This window comes from Chrysochloris asiatica, unplaced genomic scaffold (assembly GCF_000296735.1).
Source record: "Chrysochloris asiatica unplaced genomic scaffold, ChrAsi1.0 scaffold00008, whole genome shotgun sequence".
In the NCBI taxonomy this organism is placed as follows: Eukaryota; Metazoa; Chordata; class Mammalia; order Afrosoricida; family Chrysochloridae; genus Chrysochloris; species Chrysochloris asiatica.
The window spans coordinates 30,603,008-30,619,854 of record NW_006408526.1 but is presented as its reverse complement, the minus strand read 5'-3'; the positions used below and the strand labels follow the sequence as shown (position 1 = coordinate 30,619,854).

The 16,847-nt window shown below is 43.1% G+C and overlaps 1 protein-coding gene across 1 annotated transcript in view; it reads left to right on the top strand.

Moving 5' to 3' along the window:
• SCN4B (sodium channel, voltage-gated, type IV, beta subunit) overlaps nucleotides 1-13,171 on the top strand; it is a 14,530-nt gene extending 1,359 nt beyond the window's left edge. Inside the window, exons 3-5 of the mRNA XM_006833985.1 lie at nucleotides 1,590-1,818; nucleotides 7,889-8,018; nucleotides 13,078-13,171. Of these exons, the coding sequence (XP_006834048.1) occupies nucleotides 1,590-1,818; nucleotides 7,889-8,018; nucleotides 13,078-13,171 (453 nt within the window). The remainder of the gene's footprint in view (nucleotides 1-1,589; nucleotides 1,819-7,888; nucleotides 8,019-13,077) is intronic.
• Nucleotides 13,172-16,847: the final 3,676 nt, after the last annotated feature.

Here is a 16,847-nt window from a genome sequence, read left to right as displayed (position 1 = left end):
GGGTGGGGTGGGGTGGTGGAGAGGGATGTGATACTTTCCCAGTATGATGTTGCTAGAGTTTGGGGTCTATTGGATGGAATTCTTGGCTAGAGTCCTCTGTCTGTTCTTAAGAAATGCCTGGAACTTGAAGCGCTTGTGTACAAATTATTTAGCCCTCTTTTTTAAAATAGGGGAGACAGAGAATGCTCACCCAGTGGGTCCTTGGAGAAAGGGAATGAATGAGAAAGGGAATAAGTGAAGAGTCTAAATGAGGAAAGAAAGGAGAGAAGAAGCTAGAGAAAACTAGAGAAAAACAAGAGATTTGTAGCACCACTGACTGCACTAAGGGGCATGAGTGGAGAATGGATAGATCCCATACTCACTCTGAATCCAGCAGGGGACCAGAGACTAACACAAGAAAACCACCGATACCAACTCTGTATAATTAAACACTGAACTCAGAGGCTGATTATGGATAGGGTTGTAGGAAATGATCCAGGTCCTCATGAAATTCAGGAGCAGGGAACATCCGGCCTGCGGGTCATATAAGGCCTGCTAAATCACTTGGTCTGGCTCTGCCAAGCCAACTGTAGTTCCAGCCATTACATTAGGGATGAGTTAATGAAACGTTTGGCCAAATATAGCAAGCTAAGTTTTAATTTGATAATTTTGTATGTCCTGTGAATGATGTTACAAATTGTGGCAGAAAAAAGATTCCCCACCCCTGATTCAGATGGACAAAGGACAGGGTGCCAGGAAAGGTTGAGTGGGAAGAGACGGAAATGAATGTGGTATTTGTAGAAGTTGTTACATAAAAGACTTTTATGAAGCAAGCAATAACAGGTGTGCTACATGCCATGAAGACTTGAATAAAAGGAAATGGGTTTAGGATATACAAACAAAAGACATGAAAGCAGGGAACTCAAAAAAGTACTGTCACACCAATATTTATTGTTGTATTATTCACAAAAGTCCAAAGGTGGAAACACCTCAAATGTCCACCAACAGATAAACAAAATGTGGAGCATGCATACAATGGAATATTGTGCAGCCGTAAATAGAAATGAAATCCTGATAGATGGCTCCAATATAGTCCAACCATGAAAACATTAGGCTGAGTGAAGTACAGTAGACACAAAAGGAGAACTATTGTATGGCAACACTTACATGAAATACCTAGAATAGACAAATGCATAGAGACAGAAAGTAGTAGTCACTAGGAACTGGGGGAGGGAGGGCGTGTGGGGAGGAGAGGAGAAATGGGATATCATTGCATAATGGATAGAGTTCTGTTTGGGATGGTTGCAGAGCATTTTGAATAGAAGTCATACCACTGAATTGGAAACTCAAGATGGTTAAAATGGTCATTTTTTCTGCTGTCTATTTTTTACCCTGATTAAAAGAAACAGGTTTAGCTTTCAGCAAGCAAGATTTAGGATAGACAAAGAGAGCCATTGATGCTGAAAGAGGAACTAAGAGGGAGGAAGCACTTCAGATGTGGGCTTTTCTGGGTTCTGGATTGGGGGATACCCAAGTAGTGAGCTGGAGTGATGCTCCTGACCTTTGAGGACCTTGATTCTTTCTTGATCGTCTTTTTTTCTCCTCCCCAGCTCATAGATGGGACTGTCAAGAATGAGAAGTCTAACCCCAAGGTAAAATTGAAAAATGATGACCGTATCACTCTGGAGGGTTCCACTAAGGAGAAGGTGAACAACATTTCCATTCTGCTGAAGGATGTGGAATTTATGGACACTGGCATATACACCTGTCATGTGAGGAACCCCAAGGAGTACAATCTTCAGCACCAGGCTGCCATCTTCCTCCAAGTCGTTGACAAACGTATGCAGTAGGGACTGGGACAAGGGCAGTGGGGTGGGAAGATTCAGAAGGGGTGCCAATTCAGTGTTAAAGTGAAATGTAAAAACTGACATGTTGGTGCTTTCTTTCACTTTGTGTTTTCAAGAACTATAGAAATCTCATCTAGAGGCTAGAAGAAATCAATTTGAATGCTTGTTCTGTTACTTGATAGTTTGTGAATCCACTTGCTGTTGTTGTTAACTGCCATCAGGTCAGTACTGACTCACAGTGACCCTATGTACAACAGAATGAAATCCTGTCCGGTCGTGTGCCAACCTCACAATCATTGCTACATTTGAACCCATCACTTCTGCCATTGTGCTAATCCATCTCGTTGGGAGTCTTCCTCTTTTTCTCAGACCCTCCACTTTAGCATACATGATATTCTTCTCCTGGGATTGGTCCCTCCTGACAGTATGTCTGAAGTATGAGAGACGAAGTCTGGCCATCTTGGCTTTCAGGGAGCATTCTGGCTGTACTCCTTCCTACACAGATTGGTTTGTTCTTTTGGCAGTCTGTGGTACTTTTAATATTCTCCTCCAATTTCATACATACCTCAAATGCATCAATTTTTCTGTGGTCTTTCTTATTCATTGTCCAACTTTCATGAGGTTATTGAAAATACCATGGTTTGGGTCAGGCGCACGTTACTTCTCAAACTGACATCTTTGCTCTTCAGCACTTTAAAGATATCTTATGCAGCAAATTTGCCTAATGCAATACGTTGTTTGATTTCTTGACTGCTACTTCCATGAGTGTTGATGGTTGATCTGAGAAAAATGAAGTCTTTGACAACTTCAATCCTTTCTCCATATATATGGATGTTATTTATTGGTTAGGTTTTCTTATGTTGAGGTGCAACCCATACTGAAGGCTGTGGTCTTTGATTTCATCAGTAAGCGTTTTAAGTCCTCTTTACTTTCAGCAAGCAAGGTTGTATCATCTGCATATCGCAGGTTTTTAATGAGTCTTCCTCCAATGCTGATGCCACACTCTTCAGATAATCCAGTTTCTCGGATTATATGCTTCAGCATACAGATTGAATAAGTGTGGTGAAAGAATATAACCCTGTCACACACCTTTCTTAATTTTAAACCACTCAGTGTTCCCTGTTCTGTTTGAACAACTGCCTCTTGGTCTGTGTACAGGTTCCTGATGAGCACAGTTAAGTGTTGTGGAATACATTTTCCGCAATGCTGTACATACATTTTTATGATCCACACAATTGAAATCTTTTGTGTATCAATAAAGCACAGGTAAACATCTTTCTGGTATTCTCTGCTTTCATCCAAGATCCATCTGATGTCTGCAGCAATATCCCTTGTTCTACATCTTCTTCTGAATCTGGCTTGAACCTCTGGAAGTTCTCTGTCAATGTATGCTTGCACCTGTTTTTGAACGATCACTTGCAAAATTTCACTTGCATGGGACATTAATGATATTGTCAGATGATTTCCGCATTTCGTTGGGTCACCTCTCTTTGGAATGGGTACAAATATGGATCTCTTCCAATCAGTTGGCTAGGTAGTTGTCTTCCAAATTTCTTGGCATAAATAAGTGAGTGTCTCCAGTGCTGCATCAGTTTGTTGAAAGATTTTAATTTGTATTCTGCCAATTCAGAGAGCCCTGTTCTTTGCCAATGTCTTTAGTGCCCCTTGGACTTCTTCCTTCAGTACCATTGGCTCTTGATCATATGCTACGTCTTGAAGTGGTTGAAAATAGATTATTTCCTTTTGGCACAATGACTGTATTCTTTCCATCTTCTTTTGATTCTTTCTGCTTCATTTAGTATTTTGCCTGTAAAATCATTCAGTATTGCAGTGGAGGCTTGAATTGATTCTTCAGTTCCCTCAACTTGAGAAATGCTAAGCTTGGTCTTCCTGCTTGGTTTTCTAACTCCAGGTCTTTTCACATTTTGTTATAATATTTGATTTTGTCTTCTTGAACTGTTTTTTGACATTTTCTATTCTGCTCTTTTACCTCCTCATTTATTCCATTTGCTTTAGCATCTCTATGCTGGAGAGTAAGTTTCAGAGTCTCTTCTGATAGCCATTTTGGTCTTTTCCTTCTTTCTTGTCTTTTAAATGAGATTTTGCTTTCTTCCTGTATGATGTTCTTGATGTCATCCCACAACTTTTCTGGTATCTGGTTTCTAGTGTCTAATGCATCAAATCTTTAAATTCAGGTGGGATATGTTTATGGTCCTATGTTGGCTCTTGTGGATGTCAGCCTGAACTTGCACATGAGTAGTTGATGGTCTTTCCCACCATCTCTTGTCACAGATGTAGTCAATTTGATTTCTGTGTATTCCATCTGGTGAGGCCATGTGTTGTCAACATCATCTTTTATGTTGTTTAAAAAAGGTATTTGTGATGAACAAGTCATTGGTCTTACAAACTTCTGTCGTGGAATATCCAACATTATTTCTATCACCAAGGCCATAGTTTCCAACCACTGATTCTTCCTTTTTGTTTCCAACCTTACATTCCAATTACCAGTAATTATCAATACATCTTGAGTGCATGTTTGATCAATTTCAGACTGAAGAAGTTGGTAGAATTACTCAATTTCATCATCACTGGCTTTGGTGGTTGGTGTGTAAATTTGAATAATAGTGGTGTTAACGGGTCTTCCTTTTAGGCATATGGATATTGTCCTATCACAGACAGTGTTATACTCCTTGACTGATCTTGATATGTTCTTTTTGATAATGAATACAAAGCCATTCCTCTTCAATTTGTCATTCCTAGCTTAGTAAACCATATGATTGTCAGAGTCAAAATAGCCATTTCAGCTCACTAATGCCTAGGCTATCAATGTTTTTGTGTTCTATTTCATTTTTTACAATTTCAGTTTTCTTAGATTCATATTTTGTGAATTCCATATTCCAATTATTAATGGATATCTATAGCTGTTTCTCTTTATCTTGAGTTGTGCCCCATCAGCAACCGAAGGTCCCGAAGACTTAACTCCATTTGCATCATCACTATCAACTCTACTTTGAGGAGGCAGCTCTTCCCCTGTCTTATTTTGAGTGCTTTCCAACCTGAGGGGCTCATCTTCCAGTACTATATCGGCCAATATTCTGGTGCTCTTCAACATGTTTCAATATTCAATATTCTGGTGCTTATAATGTTTCACTGTTATTCATAAGGTTTTCAGTGATTAAATATTCTAAAGTAGTTCATTTCTCCTTCTTCCTAGTCTGTCTTCATCTGGAAGCTCAGCTGAAACCTGTCCACTGTGGGTGACCCTACTGGTATTTAAAATACTGGAGGCATAGCTTTCAGAATCACAGAAACATGCAAGCCACCACAGTATGACAAGCTGACAGATGAGTGGTGGTGTGAATCCACTTAGCTTCTCATTTTTTCTCATCTAAAAAATAGGAATATGGTTGTATTCTCCTCAGGTTGTTGTAAGAATTAAAGAAGTTATTGGAGGTGTTTTTCATGACTATTAAAACTCTCTTTATCTATTCTGATTATTATTACTATTTTGTGTACTCCTTTAACAAATGTTGATTGAATGTCAAAATTCAATGAATGATATATCATGTTTTTCTTTGAGGAGATTACCATTTAGGATAAAGCAGAATGCAGGTAAACACATAACTGAAATAAAGGCAGATCATAATAATACACAAGGAAAGGCACAGAAAAATAGAGATTGAACAAGAGATGGCTGTGCCCTCTGGGAGCTTATATTCTACTTGGGTGATTCCAGACACAGATGGAATCATTAGACAATGAGAGTGGATATGATAAGGACCTTAAATGCTGAAGGGACTTATGGAAGGGGAGCTGATAACAAGGAGAAGTTCGATTGGGCTTCTTGGAGCAGAGGAACCTAGAAGGGTAGGCAGGTACAGAAGCAGAGAGAAAGGGTGAAGGATTTTGGTTCTGTTGCATTTTGTATGTCCCTGGGGACTCACTGTTCTCCTGGATGATGGGTAATACCTGTTGAGGGAGACATCATGGGTTTGGTTTTGACCTTGCTAAGGATAGAATACTTTTGGGAATCCTGGTGTGGGGTTGTGGGTTAATGTGCTGAACTCCAAGGTCAGTTTGAATTGTAAGGCCGGTGGTTAAACTCAACAGCCACTCCTTGGAAACCCTATACAAGGTCTCTAAGATTCGGAACCAGCTCGATGGCACTTAACAACAACAAGGACAGACCTGGAGGCCATCTGGGCAGCTTACTCTAAGCCTAGAGTGGTCTGAATCAAGTCCACTTACAGTGGCACCTCTTCTGTCTGGGCTTCTGCCAACTTACTTGGTGCTTAGCCTTCTTGGGAGGGAGAAGAAGATGGAAGAGAGCCAACATTTGTGAATGCCAAGGTCTGGGTTAGGAGCTCTCATTCACCTTAGTTCCTTGGTTCCTTATAAAGTCCATTTGAGGTGAGTCTTCTCCACATTTTTGTAGGTGACTTCATCCATCTACTCAAAAAATATTTACTGAGCACCTATTATGTGGCAGACATTTTTCTAGATGCTGACAGGCAAATTTCTGCCTCATGGAAATTATCTTCTAGTTGAGGTGGGAAGGAAAGATGTAATAATCAAAATAAATAAGAAAATTACATTATATAATAGAGCAGGGTAAGTACTAGGAGAAAAAATGTAGTCCCTGAGAGATACAAACAGTTAATACTCAGCTATAAACCGAAAGGCTGATGGTTCAAGTGGATTTGAATCTAGAATACCTTGGATGAAAGGCCTGGTGAAAAATCTTCTGAAAAGTCAGCCACCGAAAACTCAATGGATCACAGTCTTACTCTTATCATACTCCATGACACACATGGAATTGCTAGGAGTCAGAATCAACTTAATGGTTTTGGTTTTATGTAAAAAAATAAAGGTAAAGGAAATGGGGTTCCAGCAGGGTGACTAGGAAAGAACTCACTAGAAAAAGTAGCATAGAGTGAGAACATTTGAATGAGGTCAGAGGAAGCCATGAGGATATATCTTTGGGAAGATTTTTCAGGCTGAAGGGACAGCAAGCAAAAAGGCCCTGAAGAAGATGTCTGAGGTATAATGAGGAGGCCAATATGGCGGGAGCAGGTTGAGTAGTAAGAGATGGGTCAGATAGGACCAAGTTGTGTGGGGATCTTGTAAGCATGAATGAAATGAGAACCAATGGAGGATTCTGAGCAGAGGTGTTAGTGCTGTAGCAGGCTCACTCTGGCTGCTGTGCGAAGAATGGAGATAATCATCCAAGTGGGGATACCAGTTAGGAAGTGACTAGAGACATCCAGTGATAGCTTAGGTGAGGGGAATAGTGAGCGGTCAGATCCAGATTTATTTTTTTACATTACAGCCATTGGGACTGCAAAGGCCATTTGAACCACAAGGTTGGCGGTTCAAGCTCACCAACCGCTTCTTGGAAACCCTATATAGGATTGCTGTGGGTTGGAACTGACTAGACAGCACTTAACAACAAAACAAGAGCCATCAATTTCTGTGGTGGATTGATATGGGGTTTGAGAAAAAGGAAGGAATCAAGGATGATGCCAATTTTGGGTTGGATCAATTGGAAGGATGGAATTGTTCTCTTGGAGATGGGGAAGTATGGGTGGGGAAGGTTTGGGAAAAAGGAGCTCAGTTTTTAGATGAGGAAATTGAGACCTGCCCAAGGTTACCAGCTAGTAACAGGCCTAGCTGATGCCAAAGTCCTCCCTCCATATCACAGAGTGATTCTTCATTGTTTTCTGCACTGGCAAAACAGACTTTGAAAGATGCAATGAAATTCTCACATGGTGGCTTGGGGGCTAATTCATGACTAAATAGGGGTCCTGTGGGCCCTGAGTCTGTACTATTTCAGAACTTGTGTATGTGTCTGTGGGAGGGTGTTTGTGGAGAGGGTGATAGGATGTTGTATCTTAGCCTAATGGACACCATGCTATAAGGCCTAGGGAGGGTGGACATGTCCCAGATGCCAGAGAGTTGTATCAGATTGGAGGCTGCACAGCCTTGGTATGGTCATGGTACTCAACTCCAGGTGACTCCTACTCTCTTGTCTTCTTCTTCCTCTCCCTACTCTGGCTATCCAGTGGAGGAAGTGGACAACACAGTGACAGTCATCATCCTGGCGGTCGTGGGTGGAGTCATTGGGCTCCTTGTCTTCATCCTACTCCTCAAGAAGCTCATCACCTTCATCCTCAAGAAGACTCGAGAGAAAAAGTGAGTTGGCTATCGTAGCAAGCTTCTATCCTCCCTGTAACCCACCATCCACTCTTATCTCAGGAGTGTTCCCAGCATCCTCTTCACCTATTTCCTGTTATTCTCCTCATTATCTTTAATCCTCACCTCTCTCTCATCCTACCCTCTTGTCCTAATTCTACCACTTTCTTTCTTATCCCTGAAAACATCTCACAGAGTTTCTCCTCACCTCACCTCCTTCATTCTTCCAGTGTGTATGAGGGGGCTTTAACCTGCTTGTGGAACACTGGAATGAAAAGATAATGGAATTTTTTTCACAAAGTTTCTGAAGCCCCTCATATTTATTAAATGAATGGATCATGAACCCCACAATCCACTTCTTCTTCTTCATCTCACTTTTTTCCTTCCCATTCTATTAGCCCCTTTCTTTCCATTTCTCCCACCCAAGCCTAAAGTCTATGAAAGGATTTATAAAATTCCATGTACAGAAACTACAAAAAGGAAGACCCTTCTGAGAATATGGAAGTCTCTTAGTATAAAATTCTGAAAATTCAAATGGGGCAGACAAAAAAAAAAAAAAAAAAAAAGCCAATATGACCTCCCATGAAACTCTAGGATAAGTCCAGTTATAAAAATAGACATTTTAAGAGAAGGGGGAAGAAGAGATGGGGTGAGGTACAGAGGGTGCAATTTCTTCCCTAGAACTGCCAGAATAGTGTCACACAGGTTTCAAAGTAGGAGGTGGTGATTCTTGCAAAATCAGAGGGAGGAAAAGGCATTTGGAGTTGTGTTCCGAGCAAGAAAGCTGAGATGAGACAGGCTTGTCATTGGAACAGAGGATGATAGCAACAATGAGATGCAAAAGGGTTAGGAGAACATCTTGGCTCCTATATGCTTGATTCTGCTCTGTCAAGATGAGGGAATTAAGCTAGAAGGGGAAGAAATTACACTGGTGAGAGGGAAAGGAGGCTGAAGGCCTGGAATGGGATGTTAAGGGAAGAGCATCTCAGGTACTGACTGAGGAAAAGTACTCATGGTGTCTCAGTGCACCATGGCCAGAGGTTATGAGGTTCTTGGAAAACTTGAGAGGGACCTGGAGAGTTTGAGAGAGACCTGAAACATTGAGCTGGACCAAATTCTGTCTTTAATAACCAGTGTTACTGTTGATAGCAAAGTTGGAGAACAAACTATTGAACATATAACTTAAATCACTTTGAAAAGGAAACAGTGATTATTGGGATCCACCTTAGGTTCATCAAGAACAAGCCATGTTTAACATTTTCTTGATCAGGTACTGGTGGGTCAGGAGATTGCTACAGAGAGAACAATACCTTTAAAACTTAACCTGTTGCTACTGCACCCTACTGACTCATTAGGTTCATTAATTCATTCAATGGCTATTTTTAAGGTACTGTGTGCAAGGCACTGTTCCAGGTGCTGTAGGAAATTCTAGAAGAAATGAGATTTTGTCCTTAAGGAAGATGTGTACACTATAGCTGTAACGCAAGATAGAAGGATTTGGTTCCAGCAAAGAGGTGTACAATGTTGCAAGTGTTCAGAAGCAGGTGACATATGGGGCTATTGTATTAATTTGTGCTGAAACAAATTACCACAAGTTGGTGGCTTTAAACAGCAGAAATTTTTTATCTCATAGTTGTGGAGTGTCGGGGACCTGCCTCGACAGGTAAGTTTGGTTCACGAAGTAGGGAGATCTGGCGGCAAAAGAGATAGAGAAAGAATATACACAAAGACACAACGAGAGGAAAAAAAGGAGACACTCCGAGACCAGAGTGGATGCAAAACTGGCAGGCAGAACCTGGATTGCAGGCATCATGGCCCTGCAGGCAGTAATGCATTCAGGATTCAATCTGCGTCCATCTTTTATTTCAGGGAGGGATTTTACACAAAGGAAGAAGGGGATTATTAAGACAGGGTACAGAAATGAAATGTGATTAATCACTCAAAACAGGACACAATGATTTACAGGAACAAATTCTAAAATTGTTGTTGTTGTTGTTATGTGCCGTGGAGTCGGTTCCAACTCATAGCGACCCTGTACAGGGTTTCCTAGGCTGGAAATCTTTACGGGAGCAGAACATCTTTCTCCCGCGGAACAGCTGGTAGTTTCGAACTGCTGACCTTGTGGCTCACAGCCCAATTCGTAACCACTACGCTACCAGAGCTCCTTAAATTCTAAAATATACATCGCAAATTGTCTTAATTTAACATTCTTAATTTTCCAAAAATTCAAGCAAACTGTTATAAATTACTTTTTTGGCTCAAATCCTAAGGAAACGACTTGAGGTTTCTCGAGGCTAATTAACATACCTATAGCGCTTAATCTCTAATGGGTAAAGGTGAAAAGGATTTAAAAGGTCTGAAGGGAGTCAAGCTGTTTCAGCTACCTGGCTTAAGCTTTCAGGAGGAAGGAGGAGGTCTGGGTTAATGGTTTACACCTGGGGATGATTTGAGGAGGTTGTCACTATTATTCTTTGAACAATACTCTGGAATTCGCCAATCTACTTTGAGTGAATTCCTTGGGCGGATTGTCTCCAGAGCTCTTTGTGGAATCCCAGCAAACCTGCCTTTGGAACTTTTACGGCCTCAGCTTTAGAAGAGGTTTTTGTTTTAATATTTGTCCATGGGTATCCAGGGCTCATGTATTAAGTTAATATCAAACATAACTGAATAATTTGATAAAGAACAGTTTGGACATGCTTGCCAGGTGGCCAGAGTTTGTTCCTCAGAGAGATTTGTTCCCAGGACCCTATGCACTGCCAACACAGTGGAGACATTAAGAGAGGCACATAAGAAACCATTTTCTCAGAAGCTACAATTACTGGAGTTAGAAGCATAGAATGAATAATAAGACCAAAGAAAATTATACAGAGATAGCCCACCAGTGAGTTCGCAAAAACCAATGAACCCGGGATGTCTGGAGGACACTTCCTTGGTCCTCAGGGTCCATGTGAACCTGGGACACCAGGAGGTCACTTCTTTGGCCCTCAGGGTCCCTGGCTAGCAATCCTGAGTGGGGCCTTCGTGTTGGATTTTCGTTCATTACACAGGGCCTCAGCATCTCAGTGCTTGCTTGTGGTCCCCAACAGTGGAGGATAGAAGTCTAAACACAAGGTTCCACACTCCCTCTGTAGGATCTAGGGATGAATACCATCTTACCTCTTCCTAGCTTATAGTGGCTCTTGGCTATCTTTGATGTTCCTTGGCTTGTAGCTGCGTCACTCCACTCTCTACTTTCATCTTCATGTGGTCATCGTCTCCAAAACCTCTTGCTCTCTTCTTTTCTTACAAAGACATCAGCCATTGGACTTAGAGCTTACTCTAAATTCAGGATAATTTAATTTTCAGATTTCTAATTAGAGTCCCCTAAAATTCATGTCTACTCAGAACCTCAAAATGTGACCTCATTTGGAGACAGAATCTCTGTAGATATAATTAATTGGTGGTTACATGCCATGGAGTTGGTTCTGACTCAAAGCAACTGTGTACAGGGTTTCGGAGGCTGTAAATCTTTATGGGAGCAGAAAGCCTCATCTTTCTTCAGCGATTTCTCAGTAAAGACTTACGGACTATGTGAGAGCACAGTTAAGTGGATCAGTAATATGCAGGGGACCTATATCTTAGTTCAGCTGATTTCAGGATTTGCTTTAGAGGTATGCCGTAGACCTCTGTCTGTTCATTATTATTATTAAGATTTGAATTAGACTAGGGATGACATGGAGTCCTGGTGTGGTGCTGTGGGTTAATGCGCTGGGTTGCAAGGCCATTTGAACAGCAAGATTGGTGGTTCAAGCTCACCAGCTGCTCCTCGGAAACCCTATATGTGAGTTGGAACCGACTCTACAGCACTTAACAATATCAGTAACAACAACAACAACAAGGGACTCCTGGTGTGGTGCTGTAGGATACGCACTAGACTGAAAGGTTGGTTTGAATTGCAGGGTCAGTGGTTCAAACCTACTAGCTGCTCCTCAGAAACCCTATACATGATCACTATGAGTTGGAACTGACTTGACAGCACTTAACAACAGCAACAGGGATGACATATTTATCAAGTTTCCAGAAGCAAAGTGACCATTGGTCACCACTCATCTGTCAGTTTGTCATGCTGCAGTGGCTTGTGTGTTGCCATAATGCTGGAACTATGTCACTAATATTTCAAATGCCATTAGGGTCACCCATGGTGGATGGGTTTCAGTGAAGCTTCTAAATTAAAATAGACTGGGATGAAAGATCTAACAATCTATTTCAGAAAAATAGTTAATGAAAACCCTAGGGGTGACAAGAGAATATTGTCTGATAGAGCACTCAAAGATAATGCCCCTAGGTTGGAAGGTAATAATGGACTCAGTCAGGCAAGATACTAATCATGGTTTATTATTTTGTACCTGGGGTCACCAGGAGTCAGAGCCTACTTGATGACAACCAACAACAAGAAAAGTGCAGTTGGAGTAGGGACTTGTGAAGACCCTATAGGATGTCTTCCCATCTAACCAACTTCCTTTTTGCTCCATCCCATCACCATCTGACCAGACTTGTAGCCAAACCCACTCCCTCCCCTGCACCTTTCTATGGCTCTCCTTCTTCTCTCTCTCCAAGAGAGCTCAGAGAGGAAGGGTCTGGTGGGGCCCTGGAGAAGGAGCACTTTGCCCTTGGTGTATTCCTTGCTGGCCTTGACCCTACTCAATGGGTGTTACAGACTGGAAATGACCCTGATTTGTCTTCCCCTTGGCACTGATCCCTGGGAACAGCAGCTGGCACACTTTGCCCCCGCTGTGTAGAGATGACTGGGTGAGGGCCAGCTTTCCTGAAGACTATATGTGCCAGACACCATTGCAAATGCTTACTTAACTCTTCCAGCAACCCCACAAAGAAGGTATTATTGTTACATTTGCTTTCTACATGAGGAAATTGAAGAACAGGGAGGTTGGGTGACCTGTACCATAACCTATGCCCATAATGACCTTGCTATCTTACCTCTGTAGAAGGCAAAGGGTTGGGCCCATTCCACAATATATTCATCCCTCTCAGTCTGCTCCTCGACTCCTCTCTCCCTCTCCAGGAAGGAATGCCTTGTGAGTTCTTCAGGGAACGACAATACAGAGAATGGGTTGCCTGGCTCCAAGGCAGAAGATAAACCACCCACAAAAGTGTGAGCCCCCACGTTGGGCCAAGAAGCCACAAGGAACCTCATTCTTTGAAGATGAAACTGATGCTTGAGCCTTGTCCATAGAACCCACGTGCCTGAAACTTCTGCTGCTTGGCTCCAACTGTAGTCTTCTTGGTCAGAACTTGAGAACTTTTTGGGTTCTTCCAGCCTGCTCCACTCCCTCCCCAGCCAGGGCTCCCCAGAGACAAGGTCTGGCAGGAGTGGGAGATCTTGGAAAGGACAAGGCAGGCTGGGGTGGGAAAGGGAGAGGGACCCAGTGATGGACAGTATGGAGGTGTTACCCCTCAACACCTGGGTAGATAGGTCTTCTTCAGCCTTCCCACCCTGTCTGAGCAGTACCTTGGTTTCCCTCTAGATCTCTCTTTAAGAGGGATTTGGAGGATCAGAGAGGGCTGCCTTAGGAGCTGGACCCTAGAGATGGGGCAAAGAAAGTCTTGTGTGGAGGACTAACCTTGTGGCTTTGGGTTGGGATGGGATAGGATAGAGAACACTTACAACATCTGGAGGAGGGGGTTACTGGAGACAGGGCTGCGGTGAGAGAGACAAGTCTCCCCTACAATCCCTGCAGAGTTGGAGGGTGGGAGACATAACTTTCTTCCCTTTCCCCAAACCCTGGCTTGCCTGCTTTGATCCAAGCATCCACTGTTCTGAACCCTTCTAATTCGAGCCGGCTGCCTTGGTCTTCAGGGGTATGGGTCCCCTGCCTGCTCCTCTGACCTCTATTACTGAGGAGCCTGTGAAGGCACCCTCTACCCCTCATCCACAGGGGCACTACCAGCTTTTCCTTGCTTTCCTTCTTTGGGAATCAGGACTGCTAAAGTGGCGAGCCAGTGTCCTGGCACACTCAACCACCGGCACACCCATCCCAGGCCTGCCAAACTGACAGCCCCTTCTCTTAGGCATGGCAGGGCCATTACCACCGTGGAGAATGACAGAGCCTAGCTCTCCCTTGACTCTTCTTTCCCCTGTGAAACAGCAGGTGGCGCCACCCTGCCCCCCCATGACTTGCTTTTCCTGGCCTCCACTGTCACGCCTCTCCCCCTGCCTCTAGGGTTGTTTGCCTCCTGCCCTGGGCCAAGGACTTACAGGGCCCCATGTCCTTTGAATGAAAGAGTCCTTGGGTTTTCTGACTGATTCCTGCTCAGCTATGCTATCCCCTCATCCGTTGGGAGGAGCAAGGAGAAGTGGCACACAGTTTTCATAACAACTGGTTTGAACACTCTGTGTGAGGGGCTAGACTGTGCCTTAGCTCCCTGAATCTTAGTTTATACCCTTGCTCTCTCCCTTGGACCCAAATTCTACGTAACAGCTGACTCTGTGTGGCACTGACCCAAGGTCATGAAGGAAGAGGGGTGGGGCTGGAAGTAGCTAACCTCTAGGTCAGGAACTGAGTCTTGAAGACATCTGCCAAGTGCTTCCAAATAGGAGATGGGTGGCAGTGGGAGGCAATGGTGTTGAAGTGTGTGTGAGTGATGGCAGGGAGATGTGGAAATCTACCATCTGCTATCACTCCCCCCCATTCTCCTATTGAATTTTTGAGACTCTATGCTCTGGGACCTCAGGAGAGGTGGAAGGGAGTAGCCCCCTTTTCCAAATTACACAATGTGGGGACTGCCTTAGGACTCCTCTGTTAAAAAGCAGTAGCAAGCTTCCCAGAGGGTAAAGGGGTGCCCATGGACTGTGTCCCCTGACCCTCACTCAACCCTAAAGATCTCACCAGTTCCCACTCTGATCCCTCTTGGTCCTTTACCCATAAACCATCCTGGGTTCAGGATCAGATTTTTGGGCCTTGGGAGCAGACAGACCAGAGCCACTAGTCATTCAGAATAATTCTTATAGCTGCCTTTATGTAAAATTATATTCTTCTTCCTTCCCAATGTTAACATTTGAGTAGGCAGAGCATCTTGGGACTCCTCTTACTCTCATGAGGAAGCCAAGATGACTGACTGGTTCACATAAAGTTGGGAGAGGAAGAGGGTCATCAGGGTCTTTCCACTCCTTGGTCTGGTACTGATTTGTTGTTGTCATTAAGTGCCGTTGAGTTGATTCCAATTCATAGCTACCTTGTATAGGGTTTCTGAGAAGCAGCTGGTGGGTTTGAACCACTGACTTTGTGGTTAGCAGTCCAGTGCTGATCCTACAGCACCACATGTCATATATTTTCTCTGGGCTCAGCTTTTTCCATCTCTAAAATGGGTGTAATGATACCTACCTCACAGGATTGTTGTGAGATTTGGTGAGTTTTCCTTAAAAACAAAACAAAACCTTTTGGCTTGGAGAAGGATCTAGGAGACCAGGTATTATAACTGGAAGGATTGTCCCAAGTTTGTCCTGTCCTCATAATGTGTCTCATCCTACAACACACACATCACACCATGTCATATCATATATACACTCTCTGTCTACCTTTACCCTCAGAATTATGTTAGTGTTTGTCAAAACCCCCGACTCAGATGCTTTACGTTTCTTGTTCATGACTTTTGTTTGGTGGCTTTCAATAGAACAAATTGGAACTTTAGGGGAGACATTCTGGTTGCTCCAATGCCTGGTGCAGGGCATTATTGACATTTGGAGGGTGGGGACTAAGAATGCTAAGCTTCTTATGGTGGGACAGTCCTCACAACAAAGAATTCACCTGTCCCGACATCAGGTTATTCCCATGGAGGAACATTGGTCTGGATTCACCAGTAGAACATCTTCTTATAGGCAAAGATGTCTTCCACAAGCAGATCCTGCATGCTTGCTAGTCTCCAGTGGGCTCCAGGGGCCAGTGAGGATGTCCCAGGCCTGTGGGCTGCAGTGAGACCATACTTACAGCTTGATCTTGGGAGCCCTGGACACACCCAGCTGCCCTAACAGTGAAGTCAGTAAGTCCAAGGACAAGGCATTTCCCAGCTCTCCACCTGTAACCTCAACTGAAACCAGTTGCCATAGAGTTCATTCCAACTCATGATGACTTCATGTGTGTCAGAGTAGAAAAGGGTTTTCAGTGGAAGTAGACTGCTGGGCCTTTGTTTTGAGATACCTATTGGGTACTTGGATGCTAAGAAAGGCTGAAAGACAGAGGGTAAGAGCAGCCATGTTCTCAGACTCCAGAACTCCATGACTCCATCTTACTGTTACAGCGACCATCAGAGGGGAAGCATGCTGGGGAGAGGGAGCGTAATACAGGGGACTTCTCTGGAAAATCCTATAGCTTGCTTCATTTACTTAGTCCTAGGTTGGAGTCCCTATCCTCCCATATCCTACCTGGTAAGCAGTGCTTTGACTATCTTATGCATGGTTTCTTTTCCTGGCTTGGATGACAACAATATCCACAGTCTACTTTCCTATATAACTATAAGTCAAAAGAATGCAGCAATGGTTGTTAGGCGAGGCTCAGATCTGGGTGCCTCTGAGAGGCACAGATGTGTATATGCCCAACACTGACTTGTATTAAAGCACAGAGTGGATTCAACCACACTGTCTTGCCTTTGCAACATGTTTAGAATTGTAGAACTTTATTTAGCTTTGCCTTGGATGAAATAAAAATAATGTTTAATAGAACTGTTTCGGAATTTCTTTCTTTTTTTTTTTGGTTCATTGAGAGGTTGATTCCAATTTTTGCCAGCTCTAGTTTGGACAAGTTTTTAAATTTCATTTCTTTTCTGAGCCTCAGTCTT